This window comes from Haliotis rubra, unplaced genomic scaffold, assembly GCF_003918875.1.
Source record: "Haliotis rubra isolate DU_JTF1 unplaced genomic scaffold, ASM391887v1 Scf1, whole genome shotgun sequence".
Taxonomy (NCBI): domain Eukaryota; kingdom Metazoa; phylum Mollusca; class Gastropoda; order Lepetellida; family Haliotidae; genus Haliotis; species Haliotis rubra.
In genome coordinates, this window is record NW_025764891.1 from 2,925,030 (window position 1) to 2,942,363 (window position 17,334).

Here is a 17,334-nt window from a genome sequence, read left to right on the forward strand (position 1 = left end):
ACATGTTAAAATGATCACAGCTACATGTACCCCAAACGATGACACAAAAAGGTACATATAGTTCTTCCTAGTGTTAAAAGTGTGCAATGACTGCTCCCTTCAGTCAATACACCAGCTTCACCATACCTTGATCGCACTCACCTCGTTCAGGTTGTGCGTACAGCTATGTCAAGTGTGTCGCGGCTGTTCTGTGTCTGATGCAGGTCAGTACATGGTTGGTGATGTTAGGATGATGTGATTCACCCCGTTACACGTGCACAAACAATGACAGGTATTTACAATATCTGCTATATTTGTAAGAAAGAGCAGTGAAGGGGAACGCCTACAAATATGGAAACCTGTTTTCGGCAAAATACCACTTGGTAGTTCTAGACCATTCACGTGTACAGCCCCCGTTAACAATTTCGTAAAAACAATTTTCTGCGTTGACACTCCCGCGTTTAACACGCGAATGTACTGACATCTATATGCACACGTGTCGCCCTCCGGTTTGCTAAAGGGTGTTTGTGTATGCCGGCCCGATCACAGATGATCGGATATCTGCGCATGAATGCCTACAAGCCTGATAATGTGTATGATGTGATCAACAGCTGAAGAACATGTTCTTTAAGCCTTGGCTACATTAACTTGGTGGGTTTTTTTTATGAAACTGGAAATATGGACCACGATTATTACAACAATGAAACGATTTTGCGATGGTAGAGATATACCTTGAACACACGCCAGTCGTTAGCACATGCACGTGCGATACATGATACATATCAGTCAATGTGGGTATCAAATGATTCATTCTTTTGGAATTTTAAAAATGCGACGTTTTCAGAAAAAAGTAGTTTCTCATATAATATGTGTGATCCATCTTTAGCGACGCTGAGTACAATTAACGTTCGGAAACATAAACTTGACATGAGCATCATAATTATGTAACATTGAATATTCTTTAGAAAATTTAACTGGTATTGATTACTAGTTATGTTCCAATTTTTTGCAACGGTTATAATGTTGACCTCATGTTTAAATTAGGTTTCGCACACTTGCAACAATATATTTTCATAAAACATAATTCAAGCCCCTGCAGCACTGGAAAGTCCATTGTTTGACTCGAATGTGTTTTACCGCACCAATCAATAAGGTAAATCAGCTTATTACACATGACGTCAAGCGTTGCGTTGCTTGTAAACGGAATATACCACGTGTACAAAGCTTTGACGCGCTTGAATAAAACGCCCGATTTATGTCCCCATTGTGATTCCATACTTGTAATTCCGAAACATGCTTAGTCATTGTTGTCAATTCGCGTTGTTGGTGATATTGTGGCTGCAAGGTACGTAGTTTATTGCATTGAAGGTAAGTCGAACACACTCTTGGCTTGCTGTATAGCACTTTTACAATATATAAGTACACGGACAGGCTGATTCTGGTGCTGGACTGGCTACATGGCCAAGCTTGATATAGTATTGGCTTCCATTCAGCCACAGGGGCTTGTAACGCTAAAAACTGCCATCAAGGCATCTACTATCACTGACGGGGTCTTAGTACCATATAATATGTGATCCGTGTCTCATTTTGTAGGTAAATCTATTGGCTTTTAATGCGTGTATAGTTTAATAGGGTTGTATGCAGTGATCATTGTTGAATTCGCCCTGACACGAACTTGGTGTGTTGACCTCGTTACATCCCTTTCCTTTTATATGGTACTAAGACCCCGTCAGTGATAGTAGATGCCTTGATGGCAGTTTTTAGCGTTACAAGCCCCTGTGCATTCAGCGAGGTCGATACAAGAAAACACTCCTGAGTTTCGCAATTGATTTGTTGCTACTTACATGGGTAGGGGGCTGGATAAGGCTTTGGTCACATTTGATATCACGACCATGGATTTACATTGTCTTGATTTAATTTCAAGTAGTGGTTAAGCAGTGAAGTATTAGGCATAACAAATCGTTATTATCCTTCCGTACAGGTCGACTTCCACGCGCGTGGGTGTGTGTGCGGCGTGTGTGTGTGTGTGCGTGTGTGTCCGTCCGTCCACCCGTCTGTGTCTGGGCTGGGTGTGGGTGTATGCCTCTGTTTTGCAGCATATTGTCATTAGTTAAAGGTCTCAATTGACCGTAAATGAATCGAGGAAGACCAAGGGTACAGTATCAAAGGAAGGGGATTTCTTGTTGAAACAGAACCGCATAACCAGTCAGCTCAATCTCGAGAAACAAGCAATGATTATTTTACAAGAATATACATGTTGCTTATAATAATCAGCCATAACTTTCATTTCAGATTGATGTTAGTTGGGTCAGCCTTACCGTCTGTCTGATCATCTCCCTTCTCCCTGTGACCTCATCGCATAGTGACCTCTTCCAGGCAGGTCAAGGTCACTTCAAGTTCGCGTCCAACGTCACGTCCGGTATGTCAAGGCAGGTCATACTCAATGTGCTCAGTGTGGAGCAGGATGAGGGCGTCGGTGCACGTGTACGAAGAAGCGTCGGAAGAAGTGAGGTGGGGACACCTTCAGTTTGTATGACATGAGCTCACATGGTTATGAATCTGCGACAATTCCAAAATATGACTACTGTGTCCCTTGCTTGTCGTAGGAGGACTATGTGAACGATAGCAGGGGCGGAAACAGCTTTTTGAGGGTAGGGGTTACACAGTTCATTTCACCCATTTTCATGACAAATGGTCATTTAATACACTTGGAGGACAAAAGGGAAGGGGGGTCACACACACACACACACACACACACACACACACACACACACACACACACACATCTACCTCTGGATCCGCCTAAGCTTAGGTTGTTACATTGTACCACAATGACGTGGATCATCGCTCGATGATGGTTTCAGTCATTGGTGTTCCTGGCGCCTACTGTTACTGGCCTGAATCAACTCACTCACTCACTCAAACACCCACTCACTCACTGCCGTTCAAAACAAAGTTTACATTTGATGATTGGGGTTCACAAACACAATACATACGTTACCAAAAGGTATATACACGTATAATTTTAATGATATTATAAAGGACTGTTGACGGGACTTTTAAATTTGTTCGCTATATCCGTTTGTACGCTATATCCGTGTTCGCTATAACCATGTTCTACTGTAGGCTGATAACAGTCGCTTAAACACTGCAAACTTAACGTGCAAAACACAAGTATGATGCCCCTATGAAACACATACATTTGTAAAATGTTTACGTCACATAAAATGTATTCAATTTTTAAAAGAATTTTGCCATGTGTTCTTGAAGTTTCGAGCAGGATGTTACCACCGCGAGCTATACCGAGAAGCAAAATTGTAATTGTCAGCCATCGTCGGGAAGGATATCAGGAAACATGAGATGCTAATAAAGTTGGAAGTTCAACCATTACGTGTTCCTACAGTTGCAGAACCTTGATCCCTTCCTGATGCTGGACGAGTTCAAAGTTGCCTCCCCTGCTGGATTCCCTGATCACCCACACCGAGGCTTTGAGACGGTCAGTACCAAGAGCGATACAGAAATACTCTGCTTAAAAGGAAGTCAGGGTTTTTAAATCGGCGCTATTTGTAAAACTGATACAATGTACTGCAGGAATACAGTTACAGCGCCGTTGGCCACGTTGTCTAAGTGGACAAAATTAGCTGACGCCGGATCGTATGGTAGTAAGTTCGACCCGGTTCTTGCTTTGTAGGAGATATATTCACTGCGCATCGTCAATATGATAAAAACCTAGACATGCAGCACTTCCGGCATTCCTTCCACTTCAAGATCCTTGAAAGGCATTTAAAAGTTGGACAAACATGAATACATGACACGTTCTATGGATAACAACTTCTTTCTATTCTGTTTTATGGGCGGTGGGGTAGCCTAGTGGTTAAAGCGTTGGCTGGTCACGCCGAAGACCCGGGTTCGAATTCCCACAGGGGTACAATGTGTGAAGCCCATTTCTGGTGTTCCCCGCCGTGATGTTCCCCGCTGGAATATTGCTAAAAGCGGGGTAAAACCAAACTCAGTCAGTCAGTCTATTCTTTATACACATTTCACCTGATGAAGGAGCGAGAATTAGCATAGATCCTATGTTGAAAGCAAACATGCACTCACCTGCTAGATTGATACTTGAGCACTACTAGTATTTGTTTGACTTTATTAACCGGTTCGAAGGCCTGTCACGCATGAACTAATGACTCCATGATCCTCGTTGTCTCTGTGTCACCACAGGTGACATATATGTTGTCCGGCTCCTTCCGACATGAAGATTTCTGTGGCCACAAGGGCGTCATCAGCGCTGGGGATCTGCAGGTGGGTGACGCCGGAGGCACGGAGAAGTAAGAATTTGTTAGCGTGTATCAGTCCCATAGGTCACAGTGGCCAGCATTTGGAGGAATCCATATTGGGACTATAGTTTCGCTGCTTCACGTGACTATAACACGTAACTGTGATACAACAAAACAATATGGGTGCAGTCGTCATTCGTATATCAAATATTGATCGGTATCAAATTTTGTAGCTTACTTCAATTTAACATAAAAACAGTTTTAATCTCAAAATCGGTTCACTTTGTACGACCTATTTGCGGAGTGGTTTCCGTTTACGTTGAAAACGTTATCACTACGCCACGGTTACCTGGTAAGAGCACAATGTGTGAACCCCATTTCTAATTTCTAGTACTAGAATAGAATTAAAAGCGGCGTAAAACCACACTCACTCACTCACTGTTTTGCCTGTGTAGTGGATGACTGCGGGGAGGGGTGTGGTGCACTGTGAGATGCCACACGGTGAACAAGAAGGTCACGGACTTCAGCTGTGGGTCAATCTGGCCGCCAAGGACAAAATGGTGGAACCTGCATACCAGGAACTCCTGGACAAAAACATCCCAAGGTCGTCCAAGGATGGGGTCACGGTCAAGGTGATCGCCGGAGAATCCTACAATGGTATAAAGGTTGGTGCAGATCTTAATATTCCTCTCAACACGTAAGCGACCGTTCATAATTTATGGCTACGGGGTGGGGGTGATGGTGATATTTATGGAGAAGCGTATAAAAAATAAGTAGGCAATACTTTTTACAGATGACTGTTTATTCACGGTCGATCATAAATGATGGAGATCTGCAATGAGAGTAAACACATCATGTATAACATGGATAATTAAATAACATATAATCCTCTATCCCTCCCCAGGTCATTGTCGGATCTTGACAAAGATGTGGCAAGGACTGAAAGAAACAGTTCTGACTAGAACTCGGGTTTGAGTTAAATAAAGCATAATGTCTTGAATTGTCCTTAAGTGATTGGGAAAAGTCTAAACGTTTGGAACAAACTGGAATAAAGAGAGAAACTGGCAATAAAGCATTCAGGGCTTTCACTGGGTAGACTGTCCTTTGGCCCAGGGACTATTCTGACTCAATAACATGCACGTAATCAGACAGCCAGTTTGGCTTTTTCTTGGTGCGGGTAGAACGTCGTGGGTGGATCACACTTGTGTCTACTGTTAGGGTCGATGAAGGATCGATGCTTGGTGACTCTGTCAGGACAGTGGGTTCTCTGATCACAGGACAGAGTGGACGGGATCTATCAGGTGAGGGTGGTGTGGATTGTGAGACATCAGGCGTAGCAGCTGGTCTGGACGGCACTGGCTGTTGATGCGGAGTGCGTTGTTCGTCACCAGTAGAGACTGTTGTAGGTGTGGTCAAGTGTTCTGATGTTGACTGAGCCGGATGTGGACATAGTATGGGGGTGGTGGTATTGTCAAGGGTAGAAGTTTGTGGCCTTGGCAAGTCATCAGCGATTGAGCGTCTAGATGGAGGTTGGAAAGCAGGGATGTACTTCCTGAGGAACTTCCGATTGCGTAGGGTCACTCTACCTGATCCGTCTACCCGTACAACATACTGGTCGAATTGACGAACTTCGACCACACATCCTGTTTTGTCCCATTTGAGAGGGTGAGGCCCTATCTGGTTCTGGATTCTGACAAAGTCACCAACTGCGAGAGGTGGGAGCTGTTTGGTGTGCTGGGTGAGACGTTCTGCCATCTTCATATGTCGGTTTCTGAGTGCCTCCTCCCTCAGTAATAGTGTATCGCTCCATGTCTCATGAGGTTTGTACCGACCGGGTAGGATGGGGATGAAGTCCTTGATGGCTCTGCCAAAAACACACATAGCAGGAGATAACTTTGTGTCTCTGTCTGGGGTGTTCCTGTACTGAAGCATTGCCCGCTGGAAAGCATCCGTGTCAAGTTCACCTTGGGGTCCGGTGTTGTCAGTGATCATGCGTTTGACTGTCTTCACGCCAATTTCTGCCCTGCAGTTGCTGTGGGGGAAGGCGACAGAAGATAGTCGATGATGTACTGACCATGTGTGAAGGAACTCTCTGGTTGCAGAGGCTGTGAATTCGGGTCCCCCCATCAGAGGAAAGTTCATCAGGTATGCCAAATGTGACAAATGTGCGTCGTAAGCAGTTGATGAGTCCAGGTGCACCTCCAGCAGTTCTCTCCACTATTGGCCAGTTGGAGTATCTGTCGACCAGCACCAGATAGTTGACACCCTTGTAATGAAAGAAGTCAGCGCATAGACATTGGAAGGGGTAAGATGGGTATACTAGTGGTGTTGGTGGGGCTGTTGGTTGTGATGGAGCCATCCGATTGCAGTGAGCACAGTTGGTTCGGAGGGTTGTAACGGCCAATGTGAGTCCGGGCCAGAAGATAGATGCTTCAGCTCTGGACATCATTGATGAGACGCCTTGGTGTGCAGAATGGAGGGCAGTAAGGGCATCTTCACGTAGTGCTGGTGGGATCACAATCCGGTCCTTGTATAGCACAACTCCGTCTACCGTGTGGAGATGCTCTCTGAACTGATGATATTCACGTAGTGCGGTAGGAAGTTCAAGGCGGGATTCTGGCATCCCAGTTTCAATAAGATCAACGAGTTTGGCCATGGATACATCGCTAGTGGTGGCAACTTTCACCTTGTTCCACGTGATGGGTTCCAAGGAGCTGATTGCAGATGCAGCAGACTGGAGAGTGGCATCCTCTACACTGTAGTCAGGTTCTTCACTGCATCTGATGGAGGCAAGGATGTTATGACAAACATCCAGAGAAGGGGAAAGTTCAGTACAGTCCATGGCTGCAATATCATCCACTAGAACTATCCTCTCAGGGTTACCAGTTGGGTGACGAGATACAGCATCGGCAGCTCTGTGTTTGGCTCCAGGGATGTGAACCATGTGGAATTTGTACCGCAGGGTCTTTTCCTTCAGGTTACGTAGTCGAGCATTCGAGATGCATTCAAGTGATCGATCCCCAAAGATCTTTAGTAGAGGTTTGTGGTCAACTGCAATGGTCAAATCATTACATCCAAGGACAAAATACCTTGCTTTCTCCAGGGCATCAACCACTGCTAGTGCTTCCCCCTCGACCGGTGCATAGCGGGATTCCGCGGCGTGGGTGAAACGACTTCCTACCAGGGTGATTTTCCATCCATCTCTACAGCAAAATGGCAGGGTCTTTGGGCATTGACAGTGCTTCTGGAAGAGCCAAAATCCAATTCCGTGTTTCGACCAGTCTGTTGCAAGACAGGTCGGTTTGTTTGCGTCAAAGATGCGCACACCTTTCTCAATCTCATTGACAATGACGGTCTTGGATTCTTGAAACAAGCGGTCCAGATTGTCATCCCAACGAAATGGTGTTCCAGGCTTTAGAAGTTGACGAAAAGACTGCATCCTCTCAGCCATGCTGAATGCGTATGACACTTGATTGACGAGTCCAAACCAAGAACGCATGTCCGTTATGTTCTTTGGTGTAGGAAAGTCCATGATGGCCTGTAGGTACTTCAAGCAAGGTCGAACACTGGTACGAGTAATCTCAAAGCCTGCAAACTCCACGGTGTCTTGTGCAAAAGTGAACTTTTCAGGGTTTAAAGTAATGCCATTCCTTCCACAGATGTCAAGCCAATTACATGCCTGGAAGAAGGATTTCTCAATGTCATCAGCCCACAGGAGTGCGTCATCCACACACTTGGTTTTGTTTGGCACATCAGACACAATCTCGTCAAAGCGTCTTGTGTATCCATCTCCGGAGGCGATATATCCTTGTGGAGCAGTGCGATATCTATATCGGCCCCATGGGGTGATAAATGTGGTAAGGTGTTTGTCCTCATCTCGAATGGGGACACTGTGGTAGCCATTCCATGCATCGAAGACAGATTTCTTCTTATTCTGTGGCACTGATCTGGCTTGGTGGAAGGGGGGATTGTGTGTGATGTGTCTCTCTAATGGCATGGGCATTGAGAGCCTGAAAGTCAACAGTGCGTCGCGGCTTGCCATTCTTCTTTGGACAGACGACCATTCTGTGGCACCATGTAACCGGTTCTCCAATTGGCACTGGCTCCAGCACACCTAGTCTGACATCCTGGTCTAGTCCGGCTTTGACGTCTTTCTGCCAGTGAAGTGGGACAGGGACAGGAGTGTGGTGAGCAACAGGCTGGGCGTCCAGATCGACCATCAGTTTCATGGGAGGTCCATCCATGAGGGGGAGAGGTTGGTGCTCGCAGATGTTGAATGTGCTGGACTTATAGAGGTCAAGTAGGTATTCTTCCAGTTTACCGCGGTTCTCTTCTGTTGCGGGGGAAAGGTAGTTTGGTTGGCAATTTAGGAGGTGGTCCACGCTTTGGGCAGTCACATTTCACATCATTTATCTCTGAAGTATCGCTTAGTGTAGAATCATCATTGAAGCTGTCATTTCTGGGCACTTCCCCAATTGTGGGAAAATTTCCTGTGATCATCCCCAGTGAGATACAAGCCTCACGACTGAGGAAGAACTTGTCAGAGTTGTCTGTGATATAGACCACCTGTCTTGTTTCAATTGTTTTCCCTGTTGGGCTCCTGCCATACAGCCGTGTGATGAGGGCACCAAGGATATTGATACCCCTGTTATTGGCAGCACGCATCTTGAGAGTCACCGGAATGAGATTCTGTGTTTTCAGTCCAAGTTTGTGTGCGACCTTAATGCCAGCAAGGCAGCTCTGACAACCTGTGTCTGCCATGACGACAACAGAGGCTCTTCTTGGTCTTGAGGATAACATTGAGCCAAAGCCTAGTCTGTCATAGTCTTCTGCATGGACAGCCATCGATAGGTTGAGGAAGGGCTGGGGCCGGGAGGCTTGTTTAGTCCATGTGTCCGTCAGCTGATCATATAGGTGGTGATCAAGGTGAAGAGTCTTCTTTCCTTGGCGCCAGCTGATGTCAGTGAGTGAGCAGAGCATGTCAAAGACCGCACCTTCATTTTCCTCAACCGTCCGTGGGGGCTTCTCAGCTCTCAGTTTCACTTTGCTCTGGCACACTGTGTCAAAGTGATTGTAGCGGTTACAGGATGAACACATGCGACCGAAGGCAGGACAGTGTTTTTTCCTGATTTTCAGGGATGCACTTTTTCCATGCCCCTTTCTTCCACAGTAGAAGCATGACTCGGACGTATCCAGATTCTTGGATGAATTAACAGCTGTGTTCTTGTTTCTTCGGTAGCCACTGCTAACAGCTTCCACAGACTGGGAGTCCAGAAGTCGAGATGCCGAGCGTTTGCCTGATTCCTTGGCTTCCACAAATTGAAACACCTGTTCGAGATTCATGTCTTGGTTCTTGTCTCCAAGGAGATCTAACTGGATTTCAGGGTCATTTAGTCCACGGGTGAGTACGTCGCGTAGGATTGTCTCTGTGTAGTTCACCTCCTGATGGCACCCTGGACATGCAATGGTGAATTTGCAGACGCCAGCCTGACCTCTTAGCCTGGCACCGAAGGAGCGAACAGTTTCATCTCGATCCTGAGTCATGCTGTGGAGGGTAACGCGAGCTACCATGGTGTTCTCCTCTCTGACAGCAAGGAGTCTAATGGCCTTCAGGACATCTTCCTCGGATTTTTCTGTGAGGGATCCGCCAGCCGAACGTGTGAGATCTCTGCGCAGTGTCTCGTCACAGCATTCAAGAAGCTGTACAACGCGGTCCTTCCCTGTGACCTTGGTCGCCTGGACATAGTCTTTCCATCTGGATTGAAAGTATGACCAATCTTCGCTTGTTCCAGCAGATGATATGCTTGGTCGTTTCACTTTTTCTACTTTTGCAGAGATGGCAGGTCCTGTAGTGTGGACTGTTGCATGGGCTGTTAAGAGTGCTGCTACCACCACAGAATCAAGGTCTTCTGTCACGAAGTCGCATGACGGAATAGGGCATCCAACGACTGGCATGTTTGTGTCTTGAAACTGTAGGTTAGAATCTCTGATGTACCAAGTTGCAGAGGTGGCAGATCTCCATCATAAATAAGTAGGCAATACTTTTTACAGATGACTGTTTATTCACGGTCGATCATAAATGATGGAGATCTGCAATGAGAGTAAACACATCATGTATAACATGGATAATTAAATAACATATAATCCTCTGTAAAGATATAAATACACTTATACATACAGGGTGTTGTATTGTTCACGATGTCTAGTATTGTCTACCGTTACAGGTGGGAGGGATGGATTGCCTCATCACACCCTGGTTCTTGGCGGGGAAGGAGACAGAATTGACATTGAAAACAAGGTGTGACTATTTACAACTGGTGAAAAGCCTGTCTTCAAGAAAGAAAAGGAAAAATATATATGGTTCACGTTACTGTTTGCCTGCAACATATTGATAATAGGAAACTGGTGTTGGGTATACATGTGTTTAGGATATCAGTGTTTCTATACCACCATCTGTCATATATTCTCTGCAATGGTTTTACATCACAACATTCTGTTCATGTAAAGATTTGGTTGGTTGTTGTTTTACGCCGCACTCAGCAATATTCCAGCTACATGGCGGCGGTCTAAATAATCGCCTGGACAAGACAATCCAGTGATCAACATCATGAGCATCGATCTATGCAACTGGGATATGATGACATGTGTCAACCAAGTCAGCGAGCCTGACCACCCGATCCCGTTAGTCGCCTCTTGCGACAAGTTTGGGTTACTGAAGACCAATTCTAACCCGGATCATCACGGGTCGTTCATTCAAAGAACAAAACGCTACAAGACGGGAAGTGAAGTAATATATTTGTTACATCTGTCTACTTCTTATATTCCCAGGGTTCTGAAACATGCCACTTCGTGCTGATCGGGGGCAAGCCTCTCAACGAGCCCATCGTACAACATGGTACGTAGCTTTCACCTTCGCAGGCAGTAACACTGTACATAGGCGGATCCAGAGGGGGGTGCAGGGGTGCGCACCCCCACTTTTGTGCTGAAAGTTTGTTAAATGACCATTAAAACTCGGGTAAAAATGAAGTGTGCACCCCTCCTTTTCTCAATAGTGTGCACCACCCCCACCCCTTTCTCAAAAAGCTGTATCCGCCCATGCTGTATGTTCGGCACTCAAGTCATTTGATCTTGCAGGCAGACAGTTACTAGTAATATACTTGAATATATTAGATATGTTACAGCAATTAGATAGGGAAACAAACTACCAAACACAAAGCAACTACATACCCACCACATGAGGGTAAAGTTTTCTTCTCTCTGTTCAGTCCCCTGTGTAATCTTCCCGTTTCTATTGCCGTGAACTGTGTCCAACGGGAACTGAAATATATATATTTTGGTACCTTAAGAGCCGTTAGTGCAGGACTTGTCAGAGGTGAGGCTAAAGAGACTTAGATAACCTTAGAGCGACGTTACCGTTGTACAAGACAACCTTAGGGCTAACCTACGACTCTGTTGAAGCTATGTTAAGGTATGGGAGTTACCCTCACCTACCTAAGTTCTATAGTAGAGCTTGTGTACAACGGCGTCCAGCCTGACGGATAAGCTTCAACAGTTAACACTACCAGTATCAGGTACAATTTGTCGTTAGACCAGTCTCGCCAATCATATGAACGAGCATGATGTAAATATCGACTGAAACAGCAAACATCTCAGAGAATCTCGCGATACTCTCCAGCCCGTCTGTACATCTTGTCAATGCAGTATGAGCATTCCATTGACGAAGTGCCCCTAATTCCTTACGGAATAACCTTTTGCTTCCGTGGCAACCGCACTTCAGAATGAGGCAATAACCTTCACCTTTCAGGGCCATTCGTGATGACGACACAGGCTGAGATTCGACAGGCTATCACTGACTACCAGACAGGAAAGAATGGTTTTGAAAAGGCAGCTTCCTGGAACTCAGAATATGAGAAGAATAGAACCTAGCTTACTAACAACTCATCTTGTCTGCCTGGTGTATGTAACAGTCATTCAGTTTGTTTTGTTTCATTGCATCATCATTGAGATTCTACTTTCCTAACACATGTATATAATCTTTTTTATTACATTTAAGTGACTGAATGGTTGGATTGGGTTTAATGCCGCTTTGGAACAGTTTTCCAGTTATCATGGCGTGTCAGTGTATTATGTGTGTGTCTGTGTGGGTGGGGATGAGTTTTCATTGGCTTCATCAAATAGATCTCTGTCACGTGGCCCTAGTTCCCTTGCTATCCATCCCAGCCAGGATGTTCTTGATTAGAATTGGCCAACATGCAGTCATGTACCGTATTCATTTCCTGAGTTGAATGACGGTTACATTTCAACTTGGTGTCCTTAACTGGGGTGATAAGTCGCGCCAAAAACTGGTTCCACGGTTGTAGGCTGAGTATTATTCGTTAAACTACTACACTGAGTCTAACAAAACATATTAGAAGGTCGCGTCAGCTAAACTTTGAGCGACCTATGACCGTCCAATCAAACGCGAGACGGCCGAGCGGATTTAACCAATCAGACAACGACTACTTGTTAGGGTTCGGCGGGACTTACAAAACGGTTTTTGGATTTTCTCTCTTTGCTGGTCGCTGACACTGATCTATCAACATACGAAAATCCGCATAAAACAGAGATATTTGACCTGCAGTATATACGCGTATGGGTTTCTAATGACATGGTTAATATACTCTCCCCAAAAGGAAACGCATCATGAAAATAGCAATTTCATGTAGCAATGAATTAAAACGTGATTCATTTTACAAAAGGTTTTGCTCTGTTTATGAGTCCTATGGTGTTTATGTTTTGAAATATCACAACAAAACGCACCATCCGTAAAATACCCGTATTTAACAGCATGATTTTCAATTTTTGCGTGTAGTGTCACAGAATACACAATTCACATGCAATGCACGAGAAAGTTGGGGATCAGATAGTCTCAATGATGGGTATAAAAGGTTGATCGCTGTCTGTCGATTATTCACTGTATTTGGAATATTGTTGACGAACGCAAAATGCCACGTCTAAGTGAAGCCAACCGTCATATCGCCATTGGTTTGCTTGAAGCTGGCCAGTCTCAACGTGCAGTTGCCCGACGCATGAATGTTCACCAAAGCACAATTTCACGGCTCTGGGAGAGATATCGCCGGCAGAATTCGGTAGCAGATGCCCCTCGTAGTGGGCGACCTCGAGCGACCACTGCGGCGCAGGATCGCTACATCCGGGTACATCACCTGCATCATCGAACAGCTACGGCGACCAGTACCGCTCGACAAATACCCGGATTGAGGAGGTTTTCTGCACAGACCGTCAGGAACAGGTTGAGAGAGGCTGGTTTACGTGCCAGAAGACCTTATATTGGCCCTGTGCTTCAACAACATCGTCGACATCGAGTTCAATGGTGCACCAACGTTCAGGCCTGGAACCTACCGAATTGGCGTAGAATCTGGTTCAGTGATGAATCACGATTTCTATTGGAACGACGCGATGGAAGTACAGACGTCGACGTGAACGTTTCGCCGACGCTTGCGTTCCCCAGGTGGACAGATTTGGCCGGGGCAGTGTTATGATGTGGGGGGACCACCTGCCGTAGGAGAAGTGATTTGGTGATGATCCAGGGCAACCTGACAGCTCAACGGTACTGTGACGAAATCCTACGCCCACACCTCCTTCCAATCATTGATCGCCAGAGGGAGTTGTTTCAACAGGACAATGCCAGGCCCCACACAGCACGTCACACTAGAGACTTCCTCCAGAACCACAACATCAATGTGCTCCCCTGACCCTCAAGATCACCGGACTTAAACTCGATCGAACAACTGTGGGATGCCCTGGACAGACGGGTGCAACGCCGTAACCTTCAGCCCCAGAATCTTCAGCAACTCGCACAGGCACTACAGGCAGAGTGGGCTGCGATTGGGCAACACGAGATTCTGAGACTTATTCGTTCGATGCCGAGGCGATGCCGTGCAGTTCTGGATGCCCACGGTGGTCACACGAGGCATTGACTTCAGCGCCACCACACGTCTCCATGTGACACTCAAACTGACTGTCCTCGAGTTGGTGCCAAATACTGTATTTCATTGGCTCATAAAGCCTACAAGATGTTTCAAAATAAACATAAAAATACAGTTGAAATTCCTATATGCGTTTCTTTTTTTGGGAGAGTATATTTGCTTATATTTTCGCAAGATGACATCCTTGAATATAGAAAAAAAATGTTATTTTCAGCGACTGTTTACTCATTGCGTGCATGTATCATTCGGAAGCGATCGTGCGTAAAACAGCATTCGGAATCGTTCGAGTTTTTTGAGGTAAAGGTTCAAACGGTATGTGCAAATATTAACTTTCGCGATTTGGTAAGCTGTGTTCTGATTGGTAAGTCCAAAAGGGTAGCTGACGCGACATTCTACAAGGTTTTGTTAGACTCAGTATAGCAGTGTAACGACTAATACTGAGCCTTAGTTTACTTAGACTGGCAAACTTTCCCTCTGAGCTTTCACTAGTTAAAGTACACATAAACCCAGTCATGTCGCCTCCAAGTCCCACAGTGGGCGTGGCCGTGTATTTAGAACTGATGAATTTGTATGTGTTTCGTTTACTTCCGTGTCCGTTCCACGCTGGTCTCCCGTTTAAACCATGTTTTAATCTTACGTTTAAAAGGTAACATATTCTACAAGCCTGCTGCGAGTTATATCTCACACCTTGGTCGCTCCTCGTGTGACTACATTTCGTCGGGGCGGTGGGGTAGCCTTGTGGTTTAAGCCTGTGACATGAGGAAGGCACGGGAGAGGTTCCACACATGACACAATGTGTATTTGTCATGCCCATGCTTGGTGTCCCCCGCAATGACATAAAGGCGGCGAAATTATGCTTGTTCATATGCTTGTTGTAAAGGTGTTGTCCACGTGCATCCCACTGAGGCCATCCCTTGAATACGGCTATATATCAGAATTACATATGTCCAGCGCTTCGCAGTAATATTTGCAGTCTGGTTACCTGGGTAGACGGCGCTTGCCCAGGACTGAGTAATTTTATATGAGGCAATTGGCAAGGATCAAGTGTCATCGAGACAGGATACTTGAAGGAAATCATCTGTTTTTATCGTACAAGAGTTCAGAAATATGAAAACTACATGTTTTCGGTTCATCACTTGCATAGTTTTATCTTCATGATATGATTCGATACCTTTGATCGAAGACTAAGATAACACAGAACCCAGTAGAGTTGTACGGTCTGCAAACTATGTCATGATGGCAAAGGTCAACGGATTCCAAAATTGCGAATTATAAGCAAGGTACTTTTTGTAGTTTTGCCGTGGTCCAGTAAACGGGTTTGTGTTTTTTTCAGAATGTCCCACCCTGTGTACCAGACAATGCCCAGTTTTGGAAATGAATACATGTCAATACCACAGTGTGTTCCCGATGTATTTGCAGGACCGTTTGTCATGAACACTGAGGAAGAGATCCGACAGGCCCAGGCGGACTACTTTCACGATACAAATGGGTTTGAGGGAGCACGGAGCTGGAACTCATTTGTGGCGGATGAAGACCTAATTACTCACTGATGACTACCATTTCGGTCGTTGTCCTTCTCCTTGCTACATGTTGACCAGCCAATCTGACTGTAACACACGACATTGACATTGACGTTTCTCGATAACAGGACAATTCTCACAGTGTTCCTTGGAAATACTTTCTTGAGATTATTGCACACTTGTACTTAGACGATGTTTTTTATTCTTTGTTTTATTACCAGATCCAATGCAAATATGTTTGGAATAAAAGCAAAATCCCTCCAAATCTTTGAACAAAATAGAAATTAAGCCCCGAAAATTGCACTTGTCATTCAAAGAAATAGTACACTTTTGTAAAGCAAAATTATTTCAACAAATCTTTTATACTGACCATCCAATATGGAAAATCATCTGAATATCTGAAAATCATTAAAAATATATCCTTGCTTTTCAATTTTACATTAACCTGAATTTCAGATAGGCTTATTGCATCTACTATCTGAATCGATGGGACTGTTTGATCCGATTTCTGTACATGACAACAATATCTATTCCGCGATATATAATGGTACCATAACTTCATAGTCCAGGTATGTCCGTAATTCGATCACAGGAATCCGAAGTTATGCTTCAAATATTCGGATCGGTTGTTCGCATAAAAACTCATACACACACGCAGAACGCAAAAGGCAGACAATTTTAAATCGAGCTTCAGATTAATACGAATCAAACTGTCATGTTGTCTTTATGCAATACTGCCGAAAATTATACGTTCCAGTAGTCATTGCTGAGGTTGCTTTTTTTTAGCAACACACGTGTAGACGATAATGATGATTTGGACATTTAACACTTTGTAGACGAGTTGTTGTCCACTTTCTGACTTTGGATGGCAGTTCGAAAACAATGGCGCCATATCGGGTACCCTCAAACTGATATATTTGAATTAAATGTTGCTTTGTTTGGAGCTTTGATCTGTATGTGAATATTTATGCTAATAAATTATTTTTATATATGTTTTACATGTTGTATCTTACCGTGCCATGGTAACTCTGTATGTATATATACATTAAACCAACTCCCCGGCAACTACCTACGATGGACAATGGTCACAAGCATTATGTTGCAACTAAATCAACTCGGTGACGTTCTACGGTCTATTGCATATAATACATAGCGCCTGACCTTGACTCAGTCATTTACAGGGAGTGACTATACCTGACGCTCACCGACTGATATAAAACACTTCAACAGAGTGAGTGAGTGTGTTTGGTTCAGTGCTTCTTTGATCGGTATGTAAGCTGTATTGGGGTGTCAGATTGGGAAGGTCCAAATTGATGCAGGTCTCAGCTGTTTTCCACTATTGGCAGGACGAACCGGCTTTCGAACCAACGACGATAGGTTAGAATAGGACGCAACACTACAGAGAACATAAAATAAGGAAAAAGTTATTCAAAGAGGACTTTTTTTATTGGTTAAGCTACCTGAATAGACAAAACCCTGTGTTGAAGCAGTTAAATGTGATCCATACCAATGTTTGCTCTTTTTGTTTGTTGTTTAACGCCGCACTCAGCAATATTCCAGCTAAATGGCGACGGT

The 17,334-nt window shown here is 44.8% G+C and overlaps 1 protein-coding gene across 1 annotated transcript; it reads left to right on the forward strand.

Moving 5' to 3' along the window:
• Positions 1 to 81: 81 nt before the first annotated feature.
• Positions 82 to 16,400, forward strand: LOC124287291. The gene is made up of 11 exons (XM_046723823.1): positions 82 to 203; positions 2,272 to 2,490; positions 3,383 to 3,475; positions 4,198 to 4,278; positions 4,709 to 4,918; positions 6,844 to 7,084; positions 8,415 to 8,553; positions 9,845 to 9,955; positions 10,410 to 10,551; positions 11,082 to 11,148; positions 15,659 to 16,400. The coding sequence occupies exons 1-11, from the start codon at positions 198 to 200 to the stop codon at positions 15,787 to 15,789; spliced, it is 1,440 nt and encodes a 479-aa protein (XP_046579779.1). The 5' UTR covers positions 82 to 197; the 3' UTR covers positions 15,790 to 16,400.
• Positions 16,401 to 17,334: the final 934 nt, after the last annotated feature.